Source organism: Perognathus longimembris, chromosome 3 (genome assembly GCF_023159225.1).
Source record: "Perognathus longimembris pacificus isolate PPM17 chromosome 3, ASM2315922v1, whole genome shotgun sequence".
NCBI classification, from domain to species: Eukaryota; Metazoa; Chordata; class Mammalia; order Rodentia; family Heteromyidae; genus Perognathus; species Perognathus longimembris.
In genome coordinates, this window is record NC_063163.1 from 75,007,782 (window position 1) to 75,031,692 (window position 23,911).

Genomic DNA, 23,911 nt, shown 5'->3' on the forward strand with positions numbered 1-23,911 from the left:
CCGGCCCACGGCATCTCGGGAGTTGTGGTCGAGCAGCGGTGCCTCCAAGCAGGCTCGCGGGCCCGGCCCGGTGCGCAGGCGCGATACACAGTCCCAGCCCGGCCTCGCCGCGCCGCCCACTGACCACACAAAGCAGAGCTGAGGCGGGAGAACTTTATTAGTCTCGACCTCCGGACGCGGCCACGCGGGCCCCGCCCATACGGGGTCTGGGTTACGGGGCGCCCCCACCACCCTCCTCGTCGTCTTCCACATCAAGGCCCGGGATACCACGGATCTGGCGCTGCAGCGCCCCACCCAGCAGGGGTACAGCGCCCTCTTCCTCCTCCGGGGGGGGCGGCGGTGGCGGTGGGGACACAGCCCCAGGAGCAGGCTCCGGGGGTACCGGAGGCGGCACCGGCACGCCCTCGGTCCCCACCGGGGCCGCGGTGGTTTCGCTGGGAGCCCCCTCATCCAGGGCGCCTCCCTCCGCCTCTTCCGGCTCCTTTTCCTCCTCTGGGCTGTCGGTGAAGGGGTTCTCGCCCTGTGGGGAGGGGCGCAGCACTGAGGGACCAGGCAGGGACCACACCACCAGGGGCAGGAAGCTGATCTGAGGATCACAGTTCGAGGCCAGCCCAAGCAGGAAAAGCCTGTTATTCTTATCTCCAGCTAACCACCAAAAAGCCGAAATAGAGCAATGGCTCAAATAAAGGCCAGGCCTTTGGTTCATGACTGAGGTCTAGCGCGCACGCACACACACACACTCACACAACTGGGATAGCCTTTGTCTTGGCCTCACCTTAAGATAGCGCTCGAGCTTCTTGCTGATGATCTTGTTGTTGAGGATGCTGCGAGCCACCATTAGCGAGGATTTCTTGGACTGCTCCATCATGAGCTGTGGGCAGGGCAGGAAGGGCTGGAGGGGCCATGGGGAATCTGGCAAGCCCAGGGCTCAGCCCGATCATGCATACCCGACCACGCAGACTTGGGGTCACAGTGTACCTCACCTGGCACTTTACAAGTATGGACTCCTGATTGAGATGAGCTTCCTCAAATGTACTGTCCTTCCAATCATACTGTATGTCACTGCTTAATGACACCTATATCTTTACTCCTGTATCAGAAGGCTGATTTACTTACATAAAATTCTTCAGTGGGCCAGGCATGGGTGGCTCATGTCTAATCCTAGCTATTCAGAAGGCTAAGATCTGAGAATTGTGGTTCCAAGCCAGCCCTGGCAGGACAGTCCAGGAGACTCTTATCTTCAATGAACCACCAAAAAGCCAGAAGTGGAGCTGTGGCTCAAGTGGTAGAGAGCACTAGCCTTGAGTGAAAAGCTCAGGGACAACACCCAAGTCCTTGAATTCAAGCCCCAGGACCAGCACACAAACAAAAGATATGAGAGTCTGCATTCCACGGCTGAATCTTTTTTGGGAGCAGGTGGAGGATGAGATCTTCACTACGGAGACCAGACTGGCCTTAACTCTGATCCTCCCACCTCAGCCTTCTATGTACTGGGATCATAGAAGTATGCCAGAGGAGTTTTGTTTGTAAAGATTTACCCAAGCATGGCATATCATTGCTTCAGTGTGGGAATCATCTCCCATTGATGAAAAGATGAGGATAGAGCTGATTTTATTGGTGTGGGAACTCTGAGCCCCCAAGCAAATGGCTTTGCATGCTTCCAAAAGGCCATGCCACTTGCTGCCTCTACTTTTCCCACATATACTTTATTATTCACACATTCACACAGTACACAAAGTAACAGCCAGCATGGCAAACAAGTTGCTGACAAGTTAAGGACATAGAAGACACTAGAAACCCTGATCCGTGGAAAGCCCAGCTTGCCTACCCATTATCCTTCTCCCCTAGGGACCCAGAGGTACCCAGACAATTGCTTCCATACTTTCCACACAACCAAAAATATAACAACTTTCACAGGTTGATGTTTTGAATTCTAACCAAACTGTTTCCAATTACTCTGAAGTAAACATTCAAAAGCAAATCATGCTTCCTCTATCTGCACTGAAACAATGACCTTTTCAGAGCTGGTAGGTTAACTGCATAGCAAGCTCAAGTCTTGAGTTCAAACTCTAGTATCTGCCAAAAACCAAAGCCAGTGATCTTTCTACCACTCAGAAGGCCAAGACAGGAAGACAGCAAGAGTTCCAGGCCAGCCTAGGCCACACAGTGAGACCTAATCTCAAAAACAATGAAGTCGGGGTGCTGGTGGCTCCTGCCTATAGTTCCAGCTAGTCCTAGAGGACCAAGGTTCAAAGCCAGCCCAGGAAGATTTGATCAGCAAAAAGCCAGGCTGGAGGCATGACTCAGATGGTAGAGTACTAGTCTACTAAGTAGAAGTCCCCTGAGTTTAAACCCCAGTACTGTAAAACAAAACAAAACAAAACATTAAAATCTTTGGAAATGTCCCAAAGAACATATAGCAAACAGAGAAAAGATACTAAAACCCAGTAAGAACAGTCATGTTTGTATTTGAAACATGATCTTGCCTTCCAGTTCAGTGGGATAAAACTCCCCTCAGAGAGTAGGCCCAGGAACACAACCCTCCCCAGTCCTCCACCCCCACTCTGTACCTAAGCACAATCAGAAGCTGTAGCATCTTCTCAGGAGGAAGAGGATGTGACATTTCTCATTCAGCTACCAGCTGCTGAGGCAAACTTCTGGGCAAGTACAGCTAAGCGATGACATCTTTTCTTTTGCCCATACCAAGTCCCCCCCATGGCATTCTGGGAATCGGGGTCCACCTAGCCCATGCTTTGGAAGAAGGCTACATACAGCCCACACATCTTGCCCTGTCTATCTTCTCTCAGAGAAGAGCCTAAGCTCAGAGATGCAGTTGGCCTTATGAGAGTGAACTAGCTAGAGGAACTGCCTTCATCCCCAAGAAGGGTAGGTAGTATAAGGCCAAGGGATCTTTCAAAACAATGGAGGTGCCAAGCAGCAGTGGCTCACACCTGTAGTCCTAGCAACACAGGAGGCTGAGACCTGAAAGAGCATGGTTAAAAGCCAGCTGGGGCAGGAAAGTCTATGAGACTCCATCTCCAGTTAACCAGCAAAATGCTGGACTGGTGGCATAGCTCCAGTGGTAGAACACGAGAATGCTGCAAGAGACCTTGAATTCAAGTCACAGTACAGGCATACACATACACACACAAAACAATGATGGGCATAGAAGTGGCCCAATACTTGTGTTTACAAATGTAATTCCCATTACATAGGAGAAGCAGAAAGAAGTATTTGAAGAAACTTGGAGTGGTGTTACACGCCTGCTAGTCTTGCCCAGATACTTGGGAGGTGGGGACAGGAGGATCACAGTTCAAAGCAAAGAGTTAGCAAGTTCCTATCTCAAAAACAAACTAAGCTAGAGGCCTGTTTTCAAGCTCCAGTTCCTAAAAAAAAACAAATGGAAACAAAACAAATAAAAAAAACTAGTTGCAGGGTACAGGTAGTTCATGCCTATAATCCTAGCTACTGAGATCTCAGGATCATGGTTCAAAGCCAGCCAGGGCAGGAAAGTCTGTGAGACTCTTATCTCCAATTAAATCACAGAAAAAGCTGGAAGTGGCACTGTGGCTCAAATGGTAGAGTGCTAGCCTTGAGCAAATGAAGCCCAGGAACAGCACCATGGCCCAGAGTTCAAGCCTCAGTACCAGCAAAAAAAAAAAAGTATATGCGGGGGGGGGGGGGGTGTGGAATTGGAGGAGAAGGTGGAAGGAAAATGAGGGAGGAGGTAACAAGTTTGACAAGAAATGTATACTCATTACCTGATGTATGTAACTAACCCCTCGGTACATCACCTTGGCAATAAAATTAAAAAAGCCAAAAAGCAAGCATGGTCATGGTAGTTCACATCTGCAGTTCCAGCTACTCAAGAGATGTAAGAAGGACTGTGATCTGAGGCCAACTTGGAAAAAGTTAGTGTAAGACTATCTGAAAAATAAACTAAAAGCAAAGGACTGAGGACATGGCTCAAGTAGTATAAACAAAGCTCTGAATTCAATCCCAAGAACCAAAAAAAGGAGAAGGAAGGGAGGGGAGGAGAGAGAGAGGGACAGAAGTAGGGGAGGGAGAAAGGAGGGGAGGGAAGGAAGGAATCTATGGCAGATAGGTAGCTGTAAAAAAAAGGCTGGGAAAGTATGAGGACTGTGGGTAGGTGATAACTAAGCAGTATATAGATTTCTTTCTAAGTGGTGAGAGTGGCTGAGAGTATGGCTGCAAAACTCTATTAAAAAAAACACACAAGTGTCCATCTTGAAATAAGACAATTATATAGTATTATATTTCAATAAAGCTAATAAAGCTAGTTACTAATACAATAACTAGAAGATTTCATTGATTTTTAGAATCTGGCAAGGTTTTAGGCTGTATTAAAATCATCTCTATATGGGCTGGGGATATAGCCTAGTGGCAAGAGTGCCTGCCTCGGATACACGAGGCCCTAGGTTCGATTCCTCAGCACCACATATGCAGAAAACGGCCAGAAGCGGCGCTGTGGCTCAAGTGGCAGAGTGCTAGCCTTGAGCGGGAAGAAGCCAGGGACAGTGCTCAGGCCCTGAGTCCAAGGCCCAGGACTGGCCAAAAAAAAAAAAAAAAGAAAAAGAAAAAGAAAATCATCTCTATAAACCAACTACTTCAGATACCTTCTAAGTATTTTCCATCCCCTTAGTTCTAACTTTAACTGCCTCTGGGCTCCTTCCCTTTTGGATCAATTTCTTTGGCTGATGGCCAGGCCTCTCTTTACCCTATACCTGAGCTAGGCACCTCACTCATCCCCAGGAAGTCCTTCCAAGCACCACTTGATCTTTAACAGCTACCTCCAGCCCAGCATGTCACCCATTCACATGTTCCTTTTAACTCACTCCATTTTGCTGGCATGTGACAGGGCCTCACTAAGTAGCCCAGGTTGGCCTCAAACTCCAGGTCCTTCTGCCTCAGCCTCCCAAGTGCTGGGATTACAGGAATGCTGCACCATGCTTGGCTCTCATCCACAATATTAGCAGTACCAATTCTACTCTGTTACCAGAGCCAGACATCTTAAGTCACCCCAGACCTCAGGCTGCATCCACAGCTGGCCTCCAGTGTCTGTTCCCTCCTCCTCCTCCTCTCCGATCCCAAGCTAGAGGTATTCTAAGCAGTAGCCTACCTCCCTCTGCAGCAGGTGCCCCAGGCCACAGTGCAACATCAACTCTAATCTCTGTCCCACTCGGAAAACCTTTCTGACATACAGAAGCCAGCTAGGAGCCCACAGAGCAGCAACTCTTCCTCAAGCAACAACTGAACTACAAGCTCCTCTCAGTCAGGAACTCATCCAGCCATTGGCTTCTAAGCCCACAGCACACTGGTCTTAAAGTCCAGCTCACTGTCACCTTTTCCCCAGCAGAGCCCTCTCTCTGAAGTTACCTGGATTGCACTAGGCAAAAGTCACAGCCCCAAAAACCTCCCTCTGGCTTCCCAAGGAGGGGAGGGAAGGGGGTCCCTGCAGCCACTCACCTTGCGATTTCGGTTGTGATCCATGGTCTTCAGGTGCTTCTGGATGATCCCGAACTGCATGGGGATGAAGAGATCACAGGCCGCACAGTGGGCGGCCTCCACTTTCCTCACAAAGTGCTCCATGGCAATCTCTGGAGGGAGAAGGAAGGAGTCACCATTCATCTCAAGTGCCAGACACGCCCAGATTTAGAAAAACAGAAAAAATCAGAGCAAAGCTGGGCACCACAGTGGCTCATAACTGTGAGCTACTCCGGAGGCTGAAATAATTGAAGGTCAAAGTCAGTCCATGGAAAAATCCATGAGACTTTTATCTCCAGTTAACCACCAAAAAGCCAGAAGTAGAGCTGTGGCAGTGGTAGAACACTAGCCTTGAGTGAAAAAGCTAACGGACTAAGGGCTGGTGGCTCATGCTTGCAATCCTAGCAACTCAGGAGGCCCAGATCTGAGGATCACAAATGGTTTGAAGCCAGCCCAAGCAGCCCAAGTCCATGATTCTTATGTCCAATGAACCAACAAAAACGCAGAAATGAAGCTATAATTCAAGCGGTGGAATACTATCCTTGAGCAAAAAAGCTCAGGGACAGTGCCCAGGCCCTGAGTTCAGGCCCTAGAACTCGCACCAAAAAAACAAAACCCTAAGGACCAGAGCTCAGGCCCTGAATTCAAGTCTCAGGATCTGCACAGAAACATTAGACCAGTCCTTCAGCTCGCCTTGACATTTGTACTTGGGCCTGTGGCTGAGAAATAGCCCTCCATGGAGCAGCAGAGCAAGGGTGGGAAGGGGCACTCCCTGGCACAAGCTGGTGACCACCTCACCTTGGGTCAGGTCCTGGTCCCGATAGATCTGCTGGATTAGACCATCAAGATCCTCCACAGTTTTTCGGAGCTCCTCTGTCTTCTTGGTTTTGTTGGTGACATATTCCTGCAGGGGACACAGAAGGTCATGCTGCTACCCTGTGTCCCCAAGGGCCCTGAGTGACAGGTAGAGAGTGGCCACGGGCTCACCTGCAGAAAGTCAGCTGTCTGCTTGGGCAGCTTAGTACCCACATACTTAAAGTGCTCCTTGTGGAACTTGCTGTCCAGGTGGCTGGTCATCTCATCCTCATAGAAGGTCCGGTATTTGCAGAGAGAGCACACAAACTGGATCCTGCCATAGGAGGAAGACAGGAGGCTGAGGTGACAAAGAGTCCCAGAGGACAGTGCCGGTTGCCTCACCCAACCCAACTGCAGGCCCTGAAAACAGGCCTGGCTCCCAGGCCTGAGGTGACAGTAGTCCCAGCCAAGGGACAGGCTGGGACCTGTAGGGTGGGGAGCAGAAAGGGACAGAGGCTGCAGTTACGGCAATGTAGGGGGGGCAAGGGAGGAGCTCTTGCTTCCCACGGGCAGGAGGCCGAAGCCCCAGGCAGCAGCAGCTGCAACAGGCCAAGGAGTCGCTGGAAGGTTGCTGGAGGGTCTCTACTGAGGCCGAGCTTGTGCATTTGGCCCAGCTGGGGGGCCGGAAGGAAGAAAGGAAGGAAGGATGCCCTGGCGTGCAGAGTGGAGAACGCAGTCCCGAGGCAGGGCCCGAATAGGTGCTGCCATCTTCCTTTCTCAGGTCTGGGGGACTCAAAGGCCCAGCCCATCCTCTGCTCGGAATGCTTGGGGGGTGGTGTCGGGAGGGATGGGAGACGAGCAGGCCTGGGCACCTGCTGCCTCATCTTCCTCTTCCAAGAAGAGACCAGTCTGAGCTGGCAGGAGGGCGCCGGGCTGGCCTGCCAGAGGACAGCCTGGAGTCACCGGGCGAGGTGCTCTTGTCTGGGCCTGGTGTCCACAGCAGAAGCCTGGGGTCTAGGGCCTGGGCTGGAGCAGGCTGCCATGGCAAGGGGCGGAGGAGGCCAGCTGCCACCGCCACCGAGGCCTCGGGACGGGTCCCTACCTCTGCCGGACGTCCTTATCTGGGCCACGGGGTCAGCTTTGTCTGGAGAGCCCAGGGGCCGGGCGCCGGCGAGGCTGAGGAAGGTCCAACAAGAGCAAGAGTCTGAGGCGGAGGAGGAGGAGGAGGAAGAGGAAGAGGAGGAGGCAATCGCCAGTGCGGGAGCCCTGAGGGCAAACAGACCCGACCAAGGGGCGCAGGGCTCAGCCACAGACAGGCCCAGCTGGCGGGGCCCACGGCAGGCCCAAGGCTGCCGCAGCCCACAGGTGCTGCCGTCTCTCCTGGGCATGGCGGCGGCCTCTTGGCAGCTAAAGTTGGGGTGACACAGGCGCCTTGGACCTTGAGTCTCTGACGAGCTGGCCCCCTCCCTCGGGGGCATCAGGCCCCCCGTGAGTGACCGAGCGCCGTAGCTTCTGGGCAACGGTGCCGAGCAGTGTTGGGTTGCAGGCCCCAGATGCCAGCAGTCGCCAGGCGGCCAGAGGGGCAGGGGACGAGGCAGGCCTTAGGAGCAGGGCCTGGTGGGAAGCAGGGTCCATGCACGGCCGAGCAGGTAGACAGGCTGGCCGAGAGAGGCCAGAGGGCGGCGCGATGGCAGAGCTAAGGCCCTGCTGTGCTGGCAGCAGCCCCGTGAGGCAGAGCCAGAGGGATGGAGGGAGGCTGGTTACCTTTCCACCATGCGGTCACGCTGCCGCTTCTTCTGTTTGTCCTGGCTCTTCTTGGTGGCCTGTAACTTGCGCTTGGCCTGGCTGCTCTCATCCTGGCTGGTCAGGACCCCTGGAAACAGAAAGGCCCAGTCACCAGCTTGGCTCTGCCAGCTCAGGACAGGCCCTGTGGCCTTTGGCTGAATCACCTGCTGCCATCCACTTCATCTGAGAGCAGCTATCCACACAAGGCCGTAGGCCATGAGCTGGGCAGGAAGTGGGTTTGGCCCAGGCCCCCAGAAATGGGGGGTTACACACTGAGCCCTCCACTCTCCAGGACACCCTCACTCTGCAGAGTGGGCTCTAGGGAGGCCAGAAGGCAAAGACAAGGAACCTTGCTGGGAATACTGGCGTGGGATGCTGCACACGTGGCCCTGCCCACCCCCCACCGGGCACCGCGGCAACAGTGGGCTGAAGCTGGATTTACTGTTAGATACCTGCTGGCGCTCATCACTCAGGTGGGGGGACACGGACTCCCAACAGGGGCTGGAGAGGCGCTAAGGGAGAGGACACGCAAACCAGAGCCGTAAAAACTGCACCAAGGGTCCCAGCTCGGACACCAGCCACTGAGGACTTGGAACTGGGTGTTACTGAGGGACCAAGGGGCAAGGGGTATGCCTGGGGTCTCCCACACTTTTGCCTGCTGCCCCCACCTGAAGGTACACAAAGGTGCTGGGCAGGGCCACTGCCATCCACACCCTCTGCCTGAGAGGACGGGAGCAGAGTGGGAAGGAAGGGCCAGGGAAGAAAGAGCCCCTGCCAGCACATACCCCATCCCACAGAGATGTCTGGAGCAGGCCACATGTGGCTACAACCCTGCCCTTGGCTGGCTCCCTCCCACTGAGTACTTAGGCCCAGCACCCAGGCCCCCGCAAAAGACTCACCCTTCTCTGAGTCATCTTTGCCATCTTCTCTCCCATCCTCTTTTCCCTCCTCGTCCTCTCCTTCCTAATGCACAATTGGAAAGACCAGCTTTAAAAGGCATACAGTTAATGATGAAGTATCTAATAGACAGAGCCCAGGCCCAAGATCTTCCATCATCACAGCACCTGGCGCACATACGCTGGGCATGCATGGGGCTCATGGTCCAGTTTCCCCCAAAGGGATGCAAGCCCCTAGTTAGTGGTCTGCATGCCTCCTGGTGCTGCCCACCCACCACCCAAGCCATGTATAACCAGGACTCCTGAGGCCAGGGCTCTGCCCTCCCAGGCCCCACTGCAGAGAGAAAGTGCCTAGCACCAGGGGCCACTTACTCGAGAGCTTTTTTCCATGGGCTCAGTGCCTTCTGTGCCCTCAGCAGCCTCTCCCTCGGTGCCTTCATCTAAAGGGGAGAGGAGATAGGCTCAGTCAGGGGCTCCTGGGGGCAGGGCTGGGGAGGGTGAAGCCATTCCTCTCACCATTCTCTGAATCGCTGTTGTCAGAGCAGTCTGTCCTGGTGGCTTTGCTGTCTGGCTCATCAGGACTGCCACCCTGCTTTCTTTTCTTCTTTTTCGTCTGGGCCATGAAGAGGATGGTCAAGTCACAAAGGGTGGCTCCATGCCCACAAGGCCACAAGGGGCCAGCCCATGCCTCACCCACCCGGCAGTGGGCCTTTGCCCACTACCCATGGAAGTCAGCTTTGCCCATGCTCCATCCACCGGGAAGTCAATCTTTGCCCGTGCCTTGCCCACCTGGAAGTCAGCTTTTACCCATGCCTCACCCATCCGGAGGTCAGCCTTTGCCTGCTGAACTGCCCACCTGGAAGTTGGCCTTTGCCCACCACCTCACTCACCCGGAAGTCAGCCGTGGTCCAGGTCTTCCAGGTCCGCCTCATCTGCTTCATGCCATTGCCGAAGCCAAAGCCAAAGCGGGCGCTGCCTGGGAAGGCACCCCCACCACGCATGCCCTGGAACATGCCGTACTCGGGGATGATGTTCTGGGAGAAGAGGGAGGGCAGCCGGGAGGCACCTGGCATGCACTGGCCCCGGGCCCCCATGGGGTCTTCCCACATGCGCCCATAGCCCGAGGCCATTGGCCGGCCGCTCCGGGCATCCCGGGCCCAGCCCTGAGCCCTCGGACCGAAGGTGTCGCCGCCACGCATGCGGAATTGGTCACGGTAGGCATCATACTGGCCCTCATAGGCCATTTCCATCTCAGGGTCAAGGTCGCCATAGTCATAGCCCGACCGGTAGAGGTCGCGCTCACCCAGGACGGCCCTTGTGTCACAGGCCTCATAGGAGTCATATCTGCAGAAGGAGGGGGTAGCCATCAGCCAGAGTTCAACAACTACTTCTGTCCTCTACTCCCCTCCCAGACCTGGGGCAGCAAGCCCAGCTCCAGCACCCACTCCAGGCCCTGTTGCACAGGTTCAGTGATCAGAAATGCCAAAGTGCAGCATCATACAATCAGGGAGGACCTCTCATAGGGGACCCACTTCCCCAAGCTTGAATATAGCCTTGTACCAGACAGGGGCCTGGCAGGAAGGCTCTAATCCTGCCAGTTTCTGGGGGAAACAAGGCCATCCCACAGCTCCATAAGAACAGCAAGTCACAATGTTCAGGGCTGCTCCTGGAGGCAGAGACAAACACCCAACACAAGGAATGCTTAGCCATTGTGGTGGATAATACCCACAGGAACAATTCTAGCCTCATTCCTCATGACTGCAGGAACCCCGAAACACTCTGCAGCCTTTCTTCCCCCCAAACAAGGGAGACAACAGAGAGGATTTCTCAGGAGGCACTATGAGAACAAAACTTATAATCCCTACAACTCAGCCACAGTGTGGGCCTACACCAGGGGTCTCAGCTCAAAGCTCAAGTGGGAGGACTGCCTGAGCAACAGAGTGAGACCCTGTCTTGAAAAACTGAACCAGGGGCTGGGAATGTGGCCTAATGGCAAGAGTGCTTCCTCATATACATGAAGCCCTGGGTTCGATTCCCCAGCACCACATATACAGAAAACAGCCAGAAGTGGCGCTGTGGCTCAAGTGGCAGAGTGCTAGCCTTGAGCAAAAAGAGGCCAGGGACAGTGCCTAGGACTGGAAAAAAAAAAAAAAAAAAAAAACTGAACGAGGAGCTGGTGGCTCATGTCTAATCCTAGCTACTCAGGAGGCTGAGATCTGAGACTTGAGGTTAGAAGCCAGCATAGGCAGGAAAGTCCATGAGTCTCTCATCTCTAATTAGCCACCAAAAAGCCAGAAGTGGGGCTGTGGTTCAAGTGATAGAGCACCAGCCTTAAGCAAAAAAAGCTCAGAGACAGCACTCAGGCGCTAAGTTCAAGCCCCAGGACTGGCACAAAAAAGAAAAAGAAAAAGGATAGTACCTGAGCCCCAAGTTTAAGCCCCAATATCAGTGTACACACACACACACACACACACACACACACACACACACACACACACACAGTGATCCTCCCTATCCCTAAGTAGCTGGCATGACAGCCGTGAGCCACCATACCTAGCCAGGCTCACATTTATAAGGCTCTTCAAAGCGGCTAGGAGGTACTCAGCCTGCCAAGGTTGGCTCCACCCCTACAACCAACACCAATCTGTCCTGCCCTGATAGTAAATGGCTGTCCAGGAAGGGAAGGGGATCTGGACACTTCTCCTGAGGAGCCATGCTGTGGTGCTGAGAAGTCAGCCCATGGGGGCATGCCCTGCAAGGGGGTGGAAGACACAGGGCTGAAAGGACCTTAGCGGGAGCATGGTATACAAGGGACCCAGATGGGGGAGGGAGGAAGGAGACACAGTGCTCAGGGCAGAGGGAGCACCACCACAGGCGGGAGTCGCCCTGGCACAAAGCTGAGTTATCTCAGCCCTGAGGTAGCCTCTACTCACCTTTCTCCACCTGAGCCATACATGCTTCCTTGCATCATGTCTGTCTCCAAGTGCGGCACCATATCTAAGCGCTGGTTAATTCTGGATAAAACGGAATCAGCACTGGTGCTACCCGAGGTACTAGGGTTGGCATTTGTGTCAGAGCTAGGCATTTCCCAAGAGTTTGATGTGGCCATACCATACCCATAATTGGTGGCGTTATCCTGGCCATAGCCATAGCCATAGCCATAGTTCTCGTAGCCTGCATCAAGGGAGACAGAGCGGGGACAGAAGGGGAGGCATACAGAGTTAAGTATACAAAAAATGGTGTCTTCTGTCATAGAGACAAACGGGGGGTGGGGGGTCTAACCACCCAAAGGTGAGTGGGCCCACACCATTCCAGTGAGCATCTCCCAAGAGTGAGACCAAGAGCCTCCTGGCCATGCTGGGCAGTGGCATGCTAGAGGAAAGCAGACATGGGAATACTTGCCTCTGTTTGTCCCAGAGTTCCAAGTTCCATATCCTGTGAAAAGTAAAAAGGCAACAATTCTACCCACAGTTCCTCCCAGTACCACGGGAGTTTCGATGAGCTAACCTCCCAAGTGAAAACTTCCTCTCAGTACCTGATTGCCTAGGGCCACCTAAATGTCCCATAACTAAGATAACTAAGCCACTCACAGTTGGCACCAGTGGCTTATGCCTGTAATCCCACCTACACAAGAGGCTGAGGTCTTAGGATCCCTGTCTAAGCCAGCCACCAGCAGGAAAGCCCGTGAGGGTCTGATCTCCAATTAATCACAACAAAAGCCAGAAGTGCTGCTGTGGCTCAAGTGCTAGAGTGCTAGTGTGGAGACAAAGCAGCTCAGGGACAGCACCTAGGACCTGGGTTCAAGCCCCAAGACTGACACACACACAAAAAAGGCAGAAATGTAGCTGTGGTAGAGTGCCAATCTTCAGTGAAAAAGCCAAGCCAGAGCACAAATGTCTGAATTCAAACCCCAGGACTAGCATATGCACACAAAAAAGATGCCCCAGGCTGGGAAGGTAGCTTAGTGGTAGAGTGCAAAAGAAGCTCAGGGACAGTGCCCAGGCCCTGAGTTCAAGTCGCAGGACTGGCAAAAAAAAAAAAAAAAGAAAAAGATGGGCTGGGAATATGGCTTAGTGGCAAGAGTGCTTGCCTCGTATACATGGAAGCCCTGGGTTCGATTCCCAAGTACCATATATATAGAAAATGGCCAGAAGTAGAGCTGTGGCTCAAGTGGCAGAGTGCTAGCCTTGAGCAAAAAGAAGCCAGCGGCAGTGCTCAGGCCCTGAGTCCAAGGCCCAGGACTGGCAAAAAGAAAAAAAAAAAAAAGAAAGAAAAGAAAAAGTTGGCCCACATGGACTGTCACCACACATTCACACCAGGCCACTAATCTGGTGCCAGGTTCTGAGCAGCTGGTATTTAAAGAGCCTTCTATGGTTCCTACACTCCTCCTTTGCAGAGCTTCAATTACAAGATGACCTCTCCATCCCTGGCTAAACATTAATGAGAAGAAGAGGATAACTGTTAATAGTGCATGCCTCAATGCTTGCCTGGAGGCCCAGTGCTGACACACACACACACACCAGCCTTTTCTACAAGAAGCCTGGAAGAGTCCATATCCACAATTAAATCATGTCAGCCAAGGTAAAACAGGGAAAGGACCATTGAGACCCTTCCAAATGTCTGCCTCAACAGAGAAAGCCAATGAGGCTTTCAAATGCCAGGCTGTGCAGAATGAGGTCATAGAAGGATCTGGAGCAGGAACTAAACACATGCTGGCTTTGATCGTCACACATGGGAAAAGTTCATTGCTTCAGGAGAGTAAGCCTGATGAGAACCAATAAGGTGCTAAGCCAAATGGAAACAGAGTCACTGAGGACATGACATAGGTCCTCCCCAGAGAAAGACATGGGAATAAAGGTCCACTTTCTCCCAGGTCTCTAGTGAGAGCCCTGGTTGCTTCCAGTGCCACATCATCTCTGCTCTGCAGACAAAAGATATGCTCATCTCAGGGCATGGGACCAAAGGTCAGTGAGAACCAGAGAAGAAAAGCAATGTAAGATGGGGACTGTAGCATACACCTATAATTTTAGCTACTCAGGAGGCTGAGAACTGAGCATCAGCGTTTGAATCCAGTATGGGCTGAGAATTCTATGAGACTCTTTATCTCCAATTAACTACCAGAAAGCTGAAAATGGAAGTGTGGTTTAAGTTGTAGAACATTTCCTTGAGTGAAAAAGCTAAGGGACAGCACCCAGGGCCAGAGCTCAAATCCTATTACTAATACTGACACACACACACACACACACACACACACACACACACACACACACACACACACACAAAACAGCAGAACCACCACACAGGAACAACTATTAAGACTCCAGCCTCATGGCCTTGTGCATACTGCAGATCTGGAAGGAGACAAGACTGAGTAGTGAAGGCAGACCCTTTGTGGTGCTACTTGTCAAGCTGTTACCTGGTCACCCCAGCTGGGGACCTTCTGCAGCAGTGTGGGCAAGCACATGAAGGAAGGGTGGACATCGACTCTGTAAACAGCATTTGATGCATCTAGAACAGGCAGGTGGCACCTATGACAGGGCTGCCACCAGCAGTCAGGACGCCTTTCTAGCAAGCCCTAAGTGCCTGAGGGACCCTCTAGCTGAGTCCCTCGGGAGGAAGGCCTGTCTAGACTGTGGTATTCAGGGACTCCAAGAAACCTACCTCTTCTGAAAGAACATGTAAGTCACTCCTGTCCCCTGGAGGAAATGAGGTCATGGTTGGCAAAAGGAATTCTAAGGACAGAGATGCTAGGCTGGGAATGTGGCTTAATGGTAGAGTGCTTGCCTAGTTTGCATGAAGCCCTGGGTTCAATTCCTTAGTACCACATAAACAGAAAAAGCTAGAAGTAGCTATGTGGCTCAAGTGGTAGAGTGCTGGCCTTGAGCAAAAGAAGCTCAGGGACAGTGCTCAGGCCCAGAGTTCAAACCCCATGATTGACAAAAAAATAAATAAAAAAAATGAAAGACAGTGATAGATCTCCACAGTAAGCAGTAATTATAGACCAAAAATACAGTATAATTTAAGGGTAAAACTTAAGGATACTAGTCTACCTGCTGAGTGAGACATCGGATGGACATAAAACAATTATGCCTTGTGTAGCAAGAGGAAATGCTTAAATCAGCAAAATAAGGCAGGACACACAATCCTATCCACCTATAAATTAGTCAACAGCATAAAACAGGTAAGCTGACAGATTAAATATTAAAATGGTCAGATCCATGCTGACCTATTTTTTTTAATGGTATGTAAGTACTGTTAATTTCCCTTGTACTGTCAGCCACAAGGGAAAAGGAAACATTAAAACATCTCTTTTTTCACAAAAACATCTCACTAGGTACTAACGGCTCACACCTGTAATCCTAACTTCTCAGGAGGTAGTTCGAAGCCTGCCTGAACAGGTAACTCTGTGTAGAGTCTTATCTCCAATTAACCACCAAAAAGCCAGAAGTGAAGCTGTGGCTCAAGTGGTAAAGTACCAGCCTTGCGTGAAAAAACAAAGGGACAGCACCTAGCCTCTGAATTCAAGCCCCAGGACTGGCACTAAAAGAAAAAAGTTAAAGGGCCAAAGAGTCCTTTAGGGCTAGAAAGCATTACCACAGCTGACCAAAGGGAAGACCTAGCTATTCAAATGATCCACCACCCCATTTTATGAACATTTATATTTAGTAAAAGCAAGACAAAATGATAGGAATACAACAGGCAACCCAGAAGGCCTGAGACCACTAGGCCAAGAGGAGGTAGAGCCCTGGGTTCCCATCGGGGCCCACCCTGCACTTACCATAATCACAGGTGGGCTGAGCACTGGTGTCTGAGTATGTCGACTGCAAAGTAGTTTCAGATCCCTGGACAAAGCCTAAACACAGGCACAGGTGGTTAATCTCCTCACACAAGCCACCGGAAAATGACTAAGACTACTTTTGTATTTAACTGGCAAGCAGGCTCTTCCCAAGCTGGCAAACTACCCAGGCCTTCTAGATCAATTGAACACTTTAATTAGATCTTCACCACATACTTACACCAGCAGAAAGATAGGCAGCATTTTACTTGTTACACCGGGTTGGGGTGGGGGAGGGTGTGTGTGTGTATTATAGATCATACTCCAGGGTTTGAACTCAGGCCCTAGGCACTATACCTGAGCTTTTCTACTCAAGGCTGGCACCCTACCACTTGAGCCACAGCTCTACTTTCAGCTTTATGCTGGTTAACTGGAGATAGGAGTTTCACAGACTTGTCTGCCTGTGTTGGCTTTGAACTGTGATCCTCAGATCTCAGCTTACCAAGTAGCTGAGCACCAGGCACTCACTTTGATCCTACTTTGATCCTACTTTAATTCCACCTCTACAACATACTTACACTGGGAAGGCAGGCTATGATTTAACTTGCTACACGAGTGGCTAAATAATTTTGTGGACGGGAAAGGGTAAATGAACACACAGACTAACATAAAATTACTGTCAGAGCCAGATGTTGGTGGCTCACACCTGCAATCCTAGCTACTTAGGAGGCTGAAATGAGAATTGTGTTTCAAAGCCAGCCTGAGCAGTAAAGTCCATGAGACTCTTATCTCTAACCACTAGAAAACCAGAAGTGGAGCTGTGGATCATATTGGGAGAGTGCCAGCCTTGAGCGCAGGCCCAGGCCCTGAGTACAAGCCCCACAACAGCAGAAAAACAGTCAGAGAAGTTATTTTCAATTGAAACAAAAGATGGAGGTGCATTTTGAAACAATGTTAACACAGATAATACTCTATATCCCAGGTTTCCACCCAAACAGAAACTGTATTGTACAGTTTCCAATTAAAAGGTGAGGTTTCGGTTTGTTGTTGCTGTTGTGTTTTTTTTTCCTCCAAGGGATTGAATTCAAGACCTTGCACAAGCAAGGCAAACATACCACCACTGAACTATATTCAGGTATTTCTTAAATGTGATTATTTGGGCAGGAATGTTTATATGGAGACACCATAGGCAGATTGAGCATTCCCCCACTCTGAAATGTGAAATGCTCCAAAGTCTGAAACTTTTTGAGCCAATAAGAGGCCACAAGTGGAAAATTCCACACTTAGCCTCATGTGACAATGTGCAATCCAAACACAGGTACACCACAAATACAGACAACGGCCAGAAGTGACGCTATGGCTCAAGTGGCAGAGTGCTAGCCTTGAGCAAAAAGAAGCCAGGGACAGTGGCTGGGGATATGGCCTAGTGGCAAGAGCGCTTGCCTCGTATACATGAAGCCCTCGGTTGATTCCCCAGCACCACATATACAGAAAATGGCCAGAAGTGGCGCTGCGGCTCAAGTGGCAGACTGGTGCTAGCCTTGAGCAAAAAGAAGCCAGGGACAGTGCTCAGGCCCTGAGTCCAAGGCCCAGGACTGGCAAAAAAAAAAAAAAAAAAAAAAAAAAGAAGCTCAGGCCCTGAGTTCAAGCCCTAGGACTGGCAAAAAGAAAAAAATAGACTATGACACTAAAGCCTAGGATCTGATTTGTTTATATGTGTGTATGTGTGTGTGAGTGTGAAGCCTAGGGCTTGAACTCAGGACCTGGATGCTGTCCTTGAGCTTTTTGTGGTTGAGGTTGATGTTCTCCTCTTGAGCTGCAGCTCCATTTCTGACTTTTGGCTGTTTAATTGGAGATGAGTCTCATGGACTTCCCTGCTTAGACTAGCTTCAAACCATGATCCTCACATCTCAGTCTCCTGAGTAGCTAGGACAAAAAGTATGAGCCATCAGCACCCAGTAGAAGCCTGAGCGTTTTTGGGTGTTTTTTATTTCATGACCAACTAGGCCATACTCCCAGCCCCTAAAATACATTTTTAAATGATTTTCTTTGGCACTGAATTCTGACAGGGAGGTAATATTTGCCGCCTCTTAGTGGTACCTTGACATGAAAATTAAGCTTGCTGTGAAAATTAGAGCCCAGACCCTCTAATAGGTTCTTTACAACAAAAACAATTGCCACGCCCTTGGGTGGCACTTGCTGACCAGCTACTTTATAAGACTATAGCAAGAGCCCGGCATCAGTTAGCTCACACCTGTAATCCTATTCAGGAAGCTGAGGGTTGGTTGCACTGTGGCTTCAAAGACACCCTACCACACCTTCACAAGAGAGGAGGGGTGAGGGAAAGGAGTGGATGGAGAGAACATCCAGCAAATCTATGGAAACTTCTGAAGTCAGCCGCAATCTCTATTCTGTCCTTCCTGTGTTAATATCCAGTCCTACAACACAACTTTACAAAGCAGGCCTTTCTTTTCCCCTTTGTAGCTATGTTGAATAAATTCTTATCTGATTCATAAAGTGTATTCTTCTTGCTTCAATTTTCCAGCCCTGGTTGGTTCAATAAAGCTAAGGGCCAATACTATGGATTTCTTTTTTTTTTTTTGTAATTTATTTATTAATTAAACAAAAATTTTTTGACAAGGTGTTGTGCAAAAAGGGTACAGTTACATAGGAGGGCAGTGTGTACATTTCTTGTTGTTTTTTTTTTTTTTTTGGCCAGTCCTGGGCCTTGGACTCAGGGCCTGAGCACTGTCCCTGGCTTCTTCCCGCTCAAGGCTAGCACTCTGACACCTGAGCCACAGCGCCCCTTCTGGCCGTTTTCCATATATGTGGTGCTGGGGAATCGAACCGAGAGCTTCATGTGTAGGAGGCAAGCGCTCTTGCCACTAGGCCATACTTCCAGCCCTGTGTACATTTCTTGTGATATCTTACACCCTGTTTTTCTTTCCCTTCCCTAGGTCAGGTAGACATATATACAATATACAATGTACCAAGAACATATACAGTAGCGACATGGCCTACGCCCAAGAAATGGATTTCTAATTCTGTAGTGTAGCCTCTCCTTTTTAGAGAGCCTCTGTCAATTTTGGGTTTTGTGCCAGTAGTGGGACTTGAACTTGGGATCTAGGCACTTGTTGCTTAGCTTTTTATCTCAAGGCTGGTGTTCCACTGCTGGCTTTTTGGTGATTAGCTGGAAATAGGAGTCTCATGGACTTCCCTGCAGGCTGGCTTTGAACCATGATATCAGCCTCCTGACTAGCTAGTATTATAGGCTTGAGCTACCAGCACCAGGCTTCTGTCATTGTTTTTTGCTCAAAAAATGCAAAGCCATGTCTAGTTTTCTTCTTTCTTTCCTCTTTCCTTGAAGAAATAATAGGATCATTGGAACTAGGTTAGGTGGCTTTCAACCTTGACCATCTGAGCGAGGACCAAGGTGGTGACCAGCCAGCTTTGATGACACTCTTCTCCTGATTCCTAGAGGCAGCCAATGCAGCCACTGAAATGGGGGAAATGATGGCGTGTGACTTCTGAAACTTCCAGCATTTGGTCTGGGGGAAACCAGCCACATTGCCAGGCCTTCTCCAGCAGCCCCACAGTTATACTCATATGGTAAAGAACCAGTGCCAGTATCAAAAGGCCAGACACAGATGTTTGAGTCACCCTGGGGTGGGGCCTCCAACACTAGGCAAGCTTTCAACTGACATCCTAAACATAACCCAAGCTAGATCCATGTGGCTACAACACTTGTGCATTCCCCACATAGAGACAGACACAGTGTGAGATCAAAACAGCTTCTATAAATAGACTGGCAACATTTCAGGACCTTTGTTTGAAGGCCAGATTCTAGATTTTATCTGCTGTTTTCCTTTTGCCACTTGATGCTAGAGATAGTCTCTTTTCCCAAGTATAAATGGAGCAACTAGGTTCAAAAGCTGGAACAATTAAGAGATATATTATCTTAATGATCGTGATAAAGTGTTGTTTGCTTCAAAACTTATCCTTAAAGCAAATTTATCTGAAAGATGACTTTAAATGTCTTTCAATTTAGAACCTGCCCTTCTCACCACCCCCCCTTCTCTTGCAGCATTGTGGGTCGAACCCAGGTCCTTAACAAGTAGTAAGCAAGCACTACACCACTGAACTGCAATAAAACCCCAGCCCTGGTTGCCTTAATTTTCTGTTAGATTTAACTTTTTTTTTTTTCTTGTGGGGCTTGAACTCTGGGTCCAGGCACTGTCCCTGGGCTCTGCAGCTCAAGGCTAGTACTCTACCACTTGAGCCATAATGCCACATCTAGTTTTCTGGTGGTTAATTGGAGATAAAAGTCTCATGGACTTTTCTGCCCAGGCTGGCTTTGAACAGCAATCCTCAGTCTCATGAGTAGCTAACATTACAAGTGTAAGCCACTGGTGCCAGGCTCCTTTCCTTAAAAATTGTTATTATAAAGGTGATGTATACAGAGAGGTTACCATTCTGTAAGTCAGATAATGAATACATTTCTCTTGGGACAATGTCATCCCTCCTCTCTCTCTCTCTCTCTCTCTCTCTCTCTCTCTCTCTCTCTCTCTCTCTCTCTCCCTCCCTCCCTCCCTCTCCCTCCCTCTCTCCCTCTCTCTTTCTCTCTCTCTTACTCTCTCTCCCTCTCTCTCCCTCCCATCCCCACCCTCAAGTTGTATAGTTCATCTTCAACATAGTGTCTACTGAGTACCATGACTGCATTTGTTTGTTTTAGATTTTTAAGACAGGTTCTTGGGCTGGGAATATGGCCTAGTGGCAAGAGTGCTTGCCTTATATACATGAAGCCCTAGGTTTGATTCCTCAGCACCACATATATAGAAAAGGCCAGAAGTGGCACTGTGGCTCAAGAGGCAGAGTGCTAGCCTTGAGCAAAAAGAAGCCAGGGACAGTGCTCAGGCCCTGAGTCTAAGCCCCAGGACTGGCACAAAAAAAAAAAGACAGGGCTGGGGATATAGCCTAGTGGCAAGAGTGCCTGCCTCGGATACATGAGGCCCTAGGTTCGATTCCCCAGCACCACATATACAGAAAACGGCCAGAAGCGGCGCTGTGGCTCAAGTGGCAGAGTGCTAGCCTTGAGCGGGAAGAAGCCAGGGACAGTGCTCAGGCCCTGAGTCCAAGGCCCAGGACTGGCCAAAAAAAAAAAAAAAAAAAAAAAAAGACAGGTTCTTCCTATCTAATCCAAGCTGGCCTCAAATGGGATTTCCTCTTGCCTCTGCCTCCTGAGTGCTGGGATTATAGGAGGATGCCGCTATTCCCTGCTTCCTGGTAGGAAAGAATCATATTATAAAGCTATTGTGGTTTTCAGTTTATCAGCATCAAGGAAAAACTAATCATTACACCTCATTAGCTTAGCCCAGCAAATCCAGAATTATGACCCACAAGATCTGAAGCTGAAATACAAGCTTGGCCATTACAACCCCTCTAGTTCAGTTTCTTCATCTATAAAATAAATGTTCAGGGCTGGGGAATGTAGTTTAGCAGTAGAGTGTGCTTGCCTAGCATGCATGAAACCCTGGGTTTGATTCCTTAGCACTACGTAAATAGAAAAAAACCCAGAAGTGGAACTGTGACTCAAGTGGTAGAGTGCTAACCTTGAGCAAAAGGAAGCCAGGGACAGTGCTCAGGCCCTGAGTTCAGGACTGGCAATCAAATCAATCAATCAATGCTCCATTAAGATATCCCACAGAGTGGAGCACGGATGGTCCACACCTGTAATCCTAGCTACTCAAGAGGCTTAGAGCTGAGGATCATGGTTCAAAGTCAGCCCAGGCCAGAATGTCCATGAGACTCTTATCTCCAATTAACTACCAAAAAGCCAGAAGCAGAGCTGTGGCTCAAGTGGTAGAGCATTATCTTTGAGCAAAAGAAGCTCAAGGGCAGTGCCTAGGTCCTGAGTTCAAGACTCGGGACCAGCATGGGGGGAAAAAAGATATCACATAGCATCTAGCCATTCCCACTCAGCAGCCTATCTCTAACTATCATGAAATTTCCAGGTGCTGGAAGCCTACACCTGTCATCCTAGCCACTCAGGAAGTTGAGATGGCAATTAGAAGCCAGTCTGAGCCCAAAACTGAGGTTCTTAACTCCACAAATAACCACCAAAAAGTGGAGCTGTGGCTGAAGTGATAAGAGTATTAGCCTTGAGTAAAAAAGCTCAAAAATAGCATCTAGGCCCAGACTTCAAGCCCCAGTACCAAAATAAATAAACAAATACCATAAAACTGTCTTCAGTTCCTGGTGAAGACATTACATCTTAAGTTTAGAGGACATCAAAAACCGTCCTACCGATTTTCCTCTAGAACCCAGCAATGCCATACAGCAGGGCTCCCACACAGCTGTCCAAACTCAGCATGGAAGACTGGGATGAGGGAGTTCTTTGGGTGGGGTCTGCTGGGTCTGGAAGGATGCTTGGCAGCATCCCTGGCCTGTATCCACTAGATCCCATCCCCACCCCCAGAAGAGATTCTAAAGCTTGACTCCTGCCGCTATTATATATCCTGGAGAGGGGGATGTGATGCAGGTAGAATCACACTGGATTGAGAACCACCGGGATAAGGAAAAGCTGCTAGAAAAACTGGAGTTCTTGCCTCCCCACTGGGGGTAGGGGTGGGGGGCTGGAGCAGGGAAGAGTAGCACAGAAAATGTAACCAATGGAGAAGCCCACAGCTCAGGCCCTCTTATCAGTCTTTTCTTGGGGGTGGGGGGGGTAGGCAATACTGGGACTTGAACCTTGAACTCAGGACTTGAGTAATGACCCTGAATTTGTTGTTGTTGTTGTTGCTGTTGTTGTTTGCTAAAGGCTAGTGCTCTACCACTTTGGCCACACCTCCACTTTTTTTTTTTTTTTTTTGGCGTGGTTAATGGTAAATAAGTGTTGCACAGACTTTCCTGCCCCTGCTGGCTTCAAACTGCAATCCTCAAATCTGAGCTACCAGTGCGGGCTCCATCGTCAGTCAGACTTGAACATTCTGAGATAGAATACAGGTTACCCAGCAACAGCAAGCTTGAATACCTCCAGCCAAGGAGGAGGCCCAGTGGGGCTGGGCTGGTGGAGACGTTTCATTGGTTGCAGTCAAAGCAAATCCAATCGGCCCTGGCAATTCACCGGGGGATGATTCACAATCACACAAGCTACCTTCCCCCTCCTCTCTATCATCACCCACCTTCCTCTCTCAGCCCAAATTCCTAAGCCGATCAATTCAGTCAGTTCGTGCCTCGGGTTTTTGGTTTGTTTGGTTGGTTTTTTTTCAAAAGGTGCTGCAGAGCAGGCCATCTTTATTCTCTGCCGATTCCATTTGGATCTCTTGCGCTAAACCTCACTTCTTCCCAGAGGCCCCCATGATCTTGCTATAACGGGCCAACCCCTACAGAATACTGATCCCCATCCCGGGCCCTCAGAATACAGGCCGTGCTCCTTTACTTGCCTATTAAGATCTGACCTTGCCTATCAACGTTCCCAGCGCCTGCTCAGCCCCTGACACGGTAAATTGGACAGAGATTGAGCATTGAATACATGTGGAAGTTAAGTCATTCCTCGCCAAGTCTCCATCAAGCCGAGTCCTGAAAGAGGCCCCAGGTCCCTCTCCCCGTTCCCCCAATGGTCAAAGTCTTCAAATATTTACTCATAGCCTCTCCCTGCTCGTGAGGACGGGCGATGGCGACTAGAGCCGAGCCCCCCTGATCGATCCGAAAGGCAGACAGCCAACAAACCACGTCTGTCAACAAGGAGTTACAGAGATGGAAGCTGGGACCCCCAGGTGCCCAAACCCGGGACCCAAGGACATGCGGACAACGGGAGTCTGAGCCCTCCGACGACCAGGGGCCGGCGCGGCGAGCCGAGGGGCAGAGGCCTATGGGGCGCGACCCCGAGGCCACCAGCCTGCGGCGCCATTTTGTCACAGCAGCTGCCGGCAGTGACCGGGACGCCAAGGGATGGATGGCTAAGCCCGGCAAGGCCCAGGCCCGCACCTGCTCTGCCCTCCCCAAACAACCCCACCCATAGCGAGACCCCTGCCCGGCCCGGCCCACCTGTGTAGCTCATGGCGGCGGCGGTGTCGGGAAGACACTACACGGAGTACTACTGCGAAGGGTCCGGCATCTGACGCCTAGGCAGCCGCAACAATCCTTAGGCTCCCCC

The 23,911-nt window shown here is 50.4% G+C and overlaps 1 protein-coding gene across 3 annotated transcripts; it reads right to left on the minus strand.

Annotated features, from left to right (window-relative positions):
- Nucleotides 1-141: 141 nt before the first annotated feature.
- Akap8l (A-kinase anchoring protein 8 like) lies at nucleotides 142-23,911 on the minus strand. Of its 3 annotated transcripts, XM_048342487.1 has the most exons (15): nucleotides 23,803-23,911; nucleotides 15,760-15,834; nucleotides 12,384-12,416; nucleotides 12,098-12,155; nucleotides 11,915-11,995; nucleotides 9,872-10,325; nucleotides 9,498-9,594; nucleotides 9,354-9,421; nucleotides 8,985-9,048; nucleotides 8,065-8,173; nucleotides 6,493-6,634; nucleotides 6,304-6,409; nucleotides 5,488-5,618; nucleotides 776-871; nucleotides 142-520 (listed from the first exon to the last, which is right to left on the minus strand). In XM_048342487.1, the coding sequence occupies exons 1-15, from the start codon at nucleotides 23,813-23,815 to the stop codon at nucleotides 212-214; spliced, it is 1,836 nt and encodes a 611-aa protein (XP_048198444.1). In that variant the 5' UTR covers nucleotides 23,816-23,911; the 3' UTR covers nucleotides 142-211. The 3 variants fall into 3 exon arrangements, with proteins under 3 accessions (XP_048198444.1, XP_048198445.1, XP_048198443.1); XM_048342488.1 differs by lacking the exon at nucleotides 11,915-11,995; XM_048342486.1 differs by having other exon boundaries at nucleotides 11,915-12,155.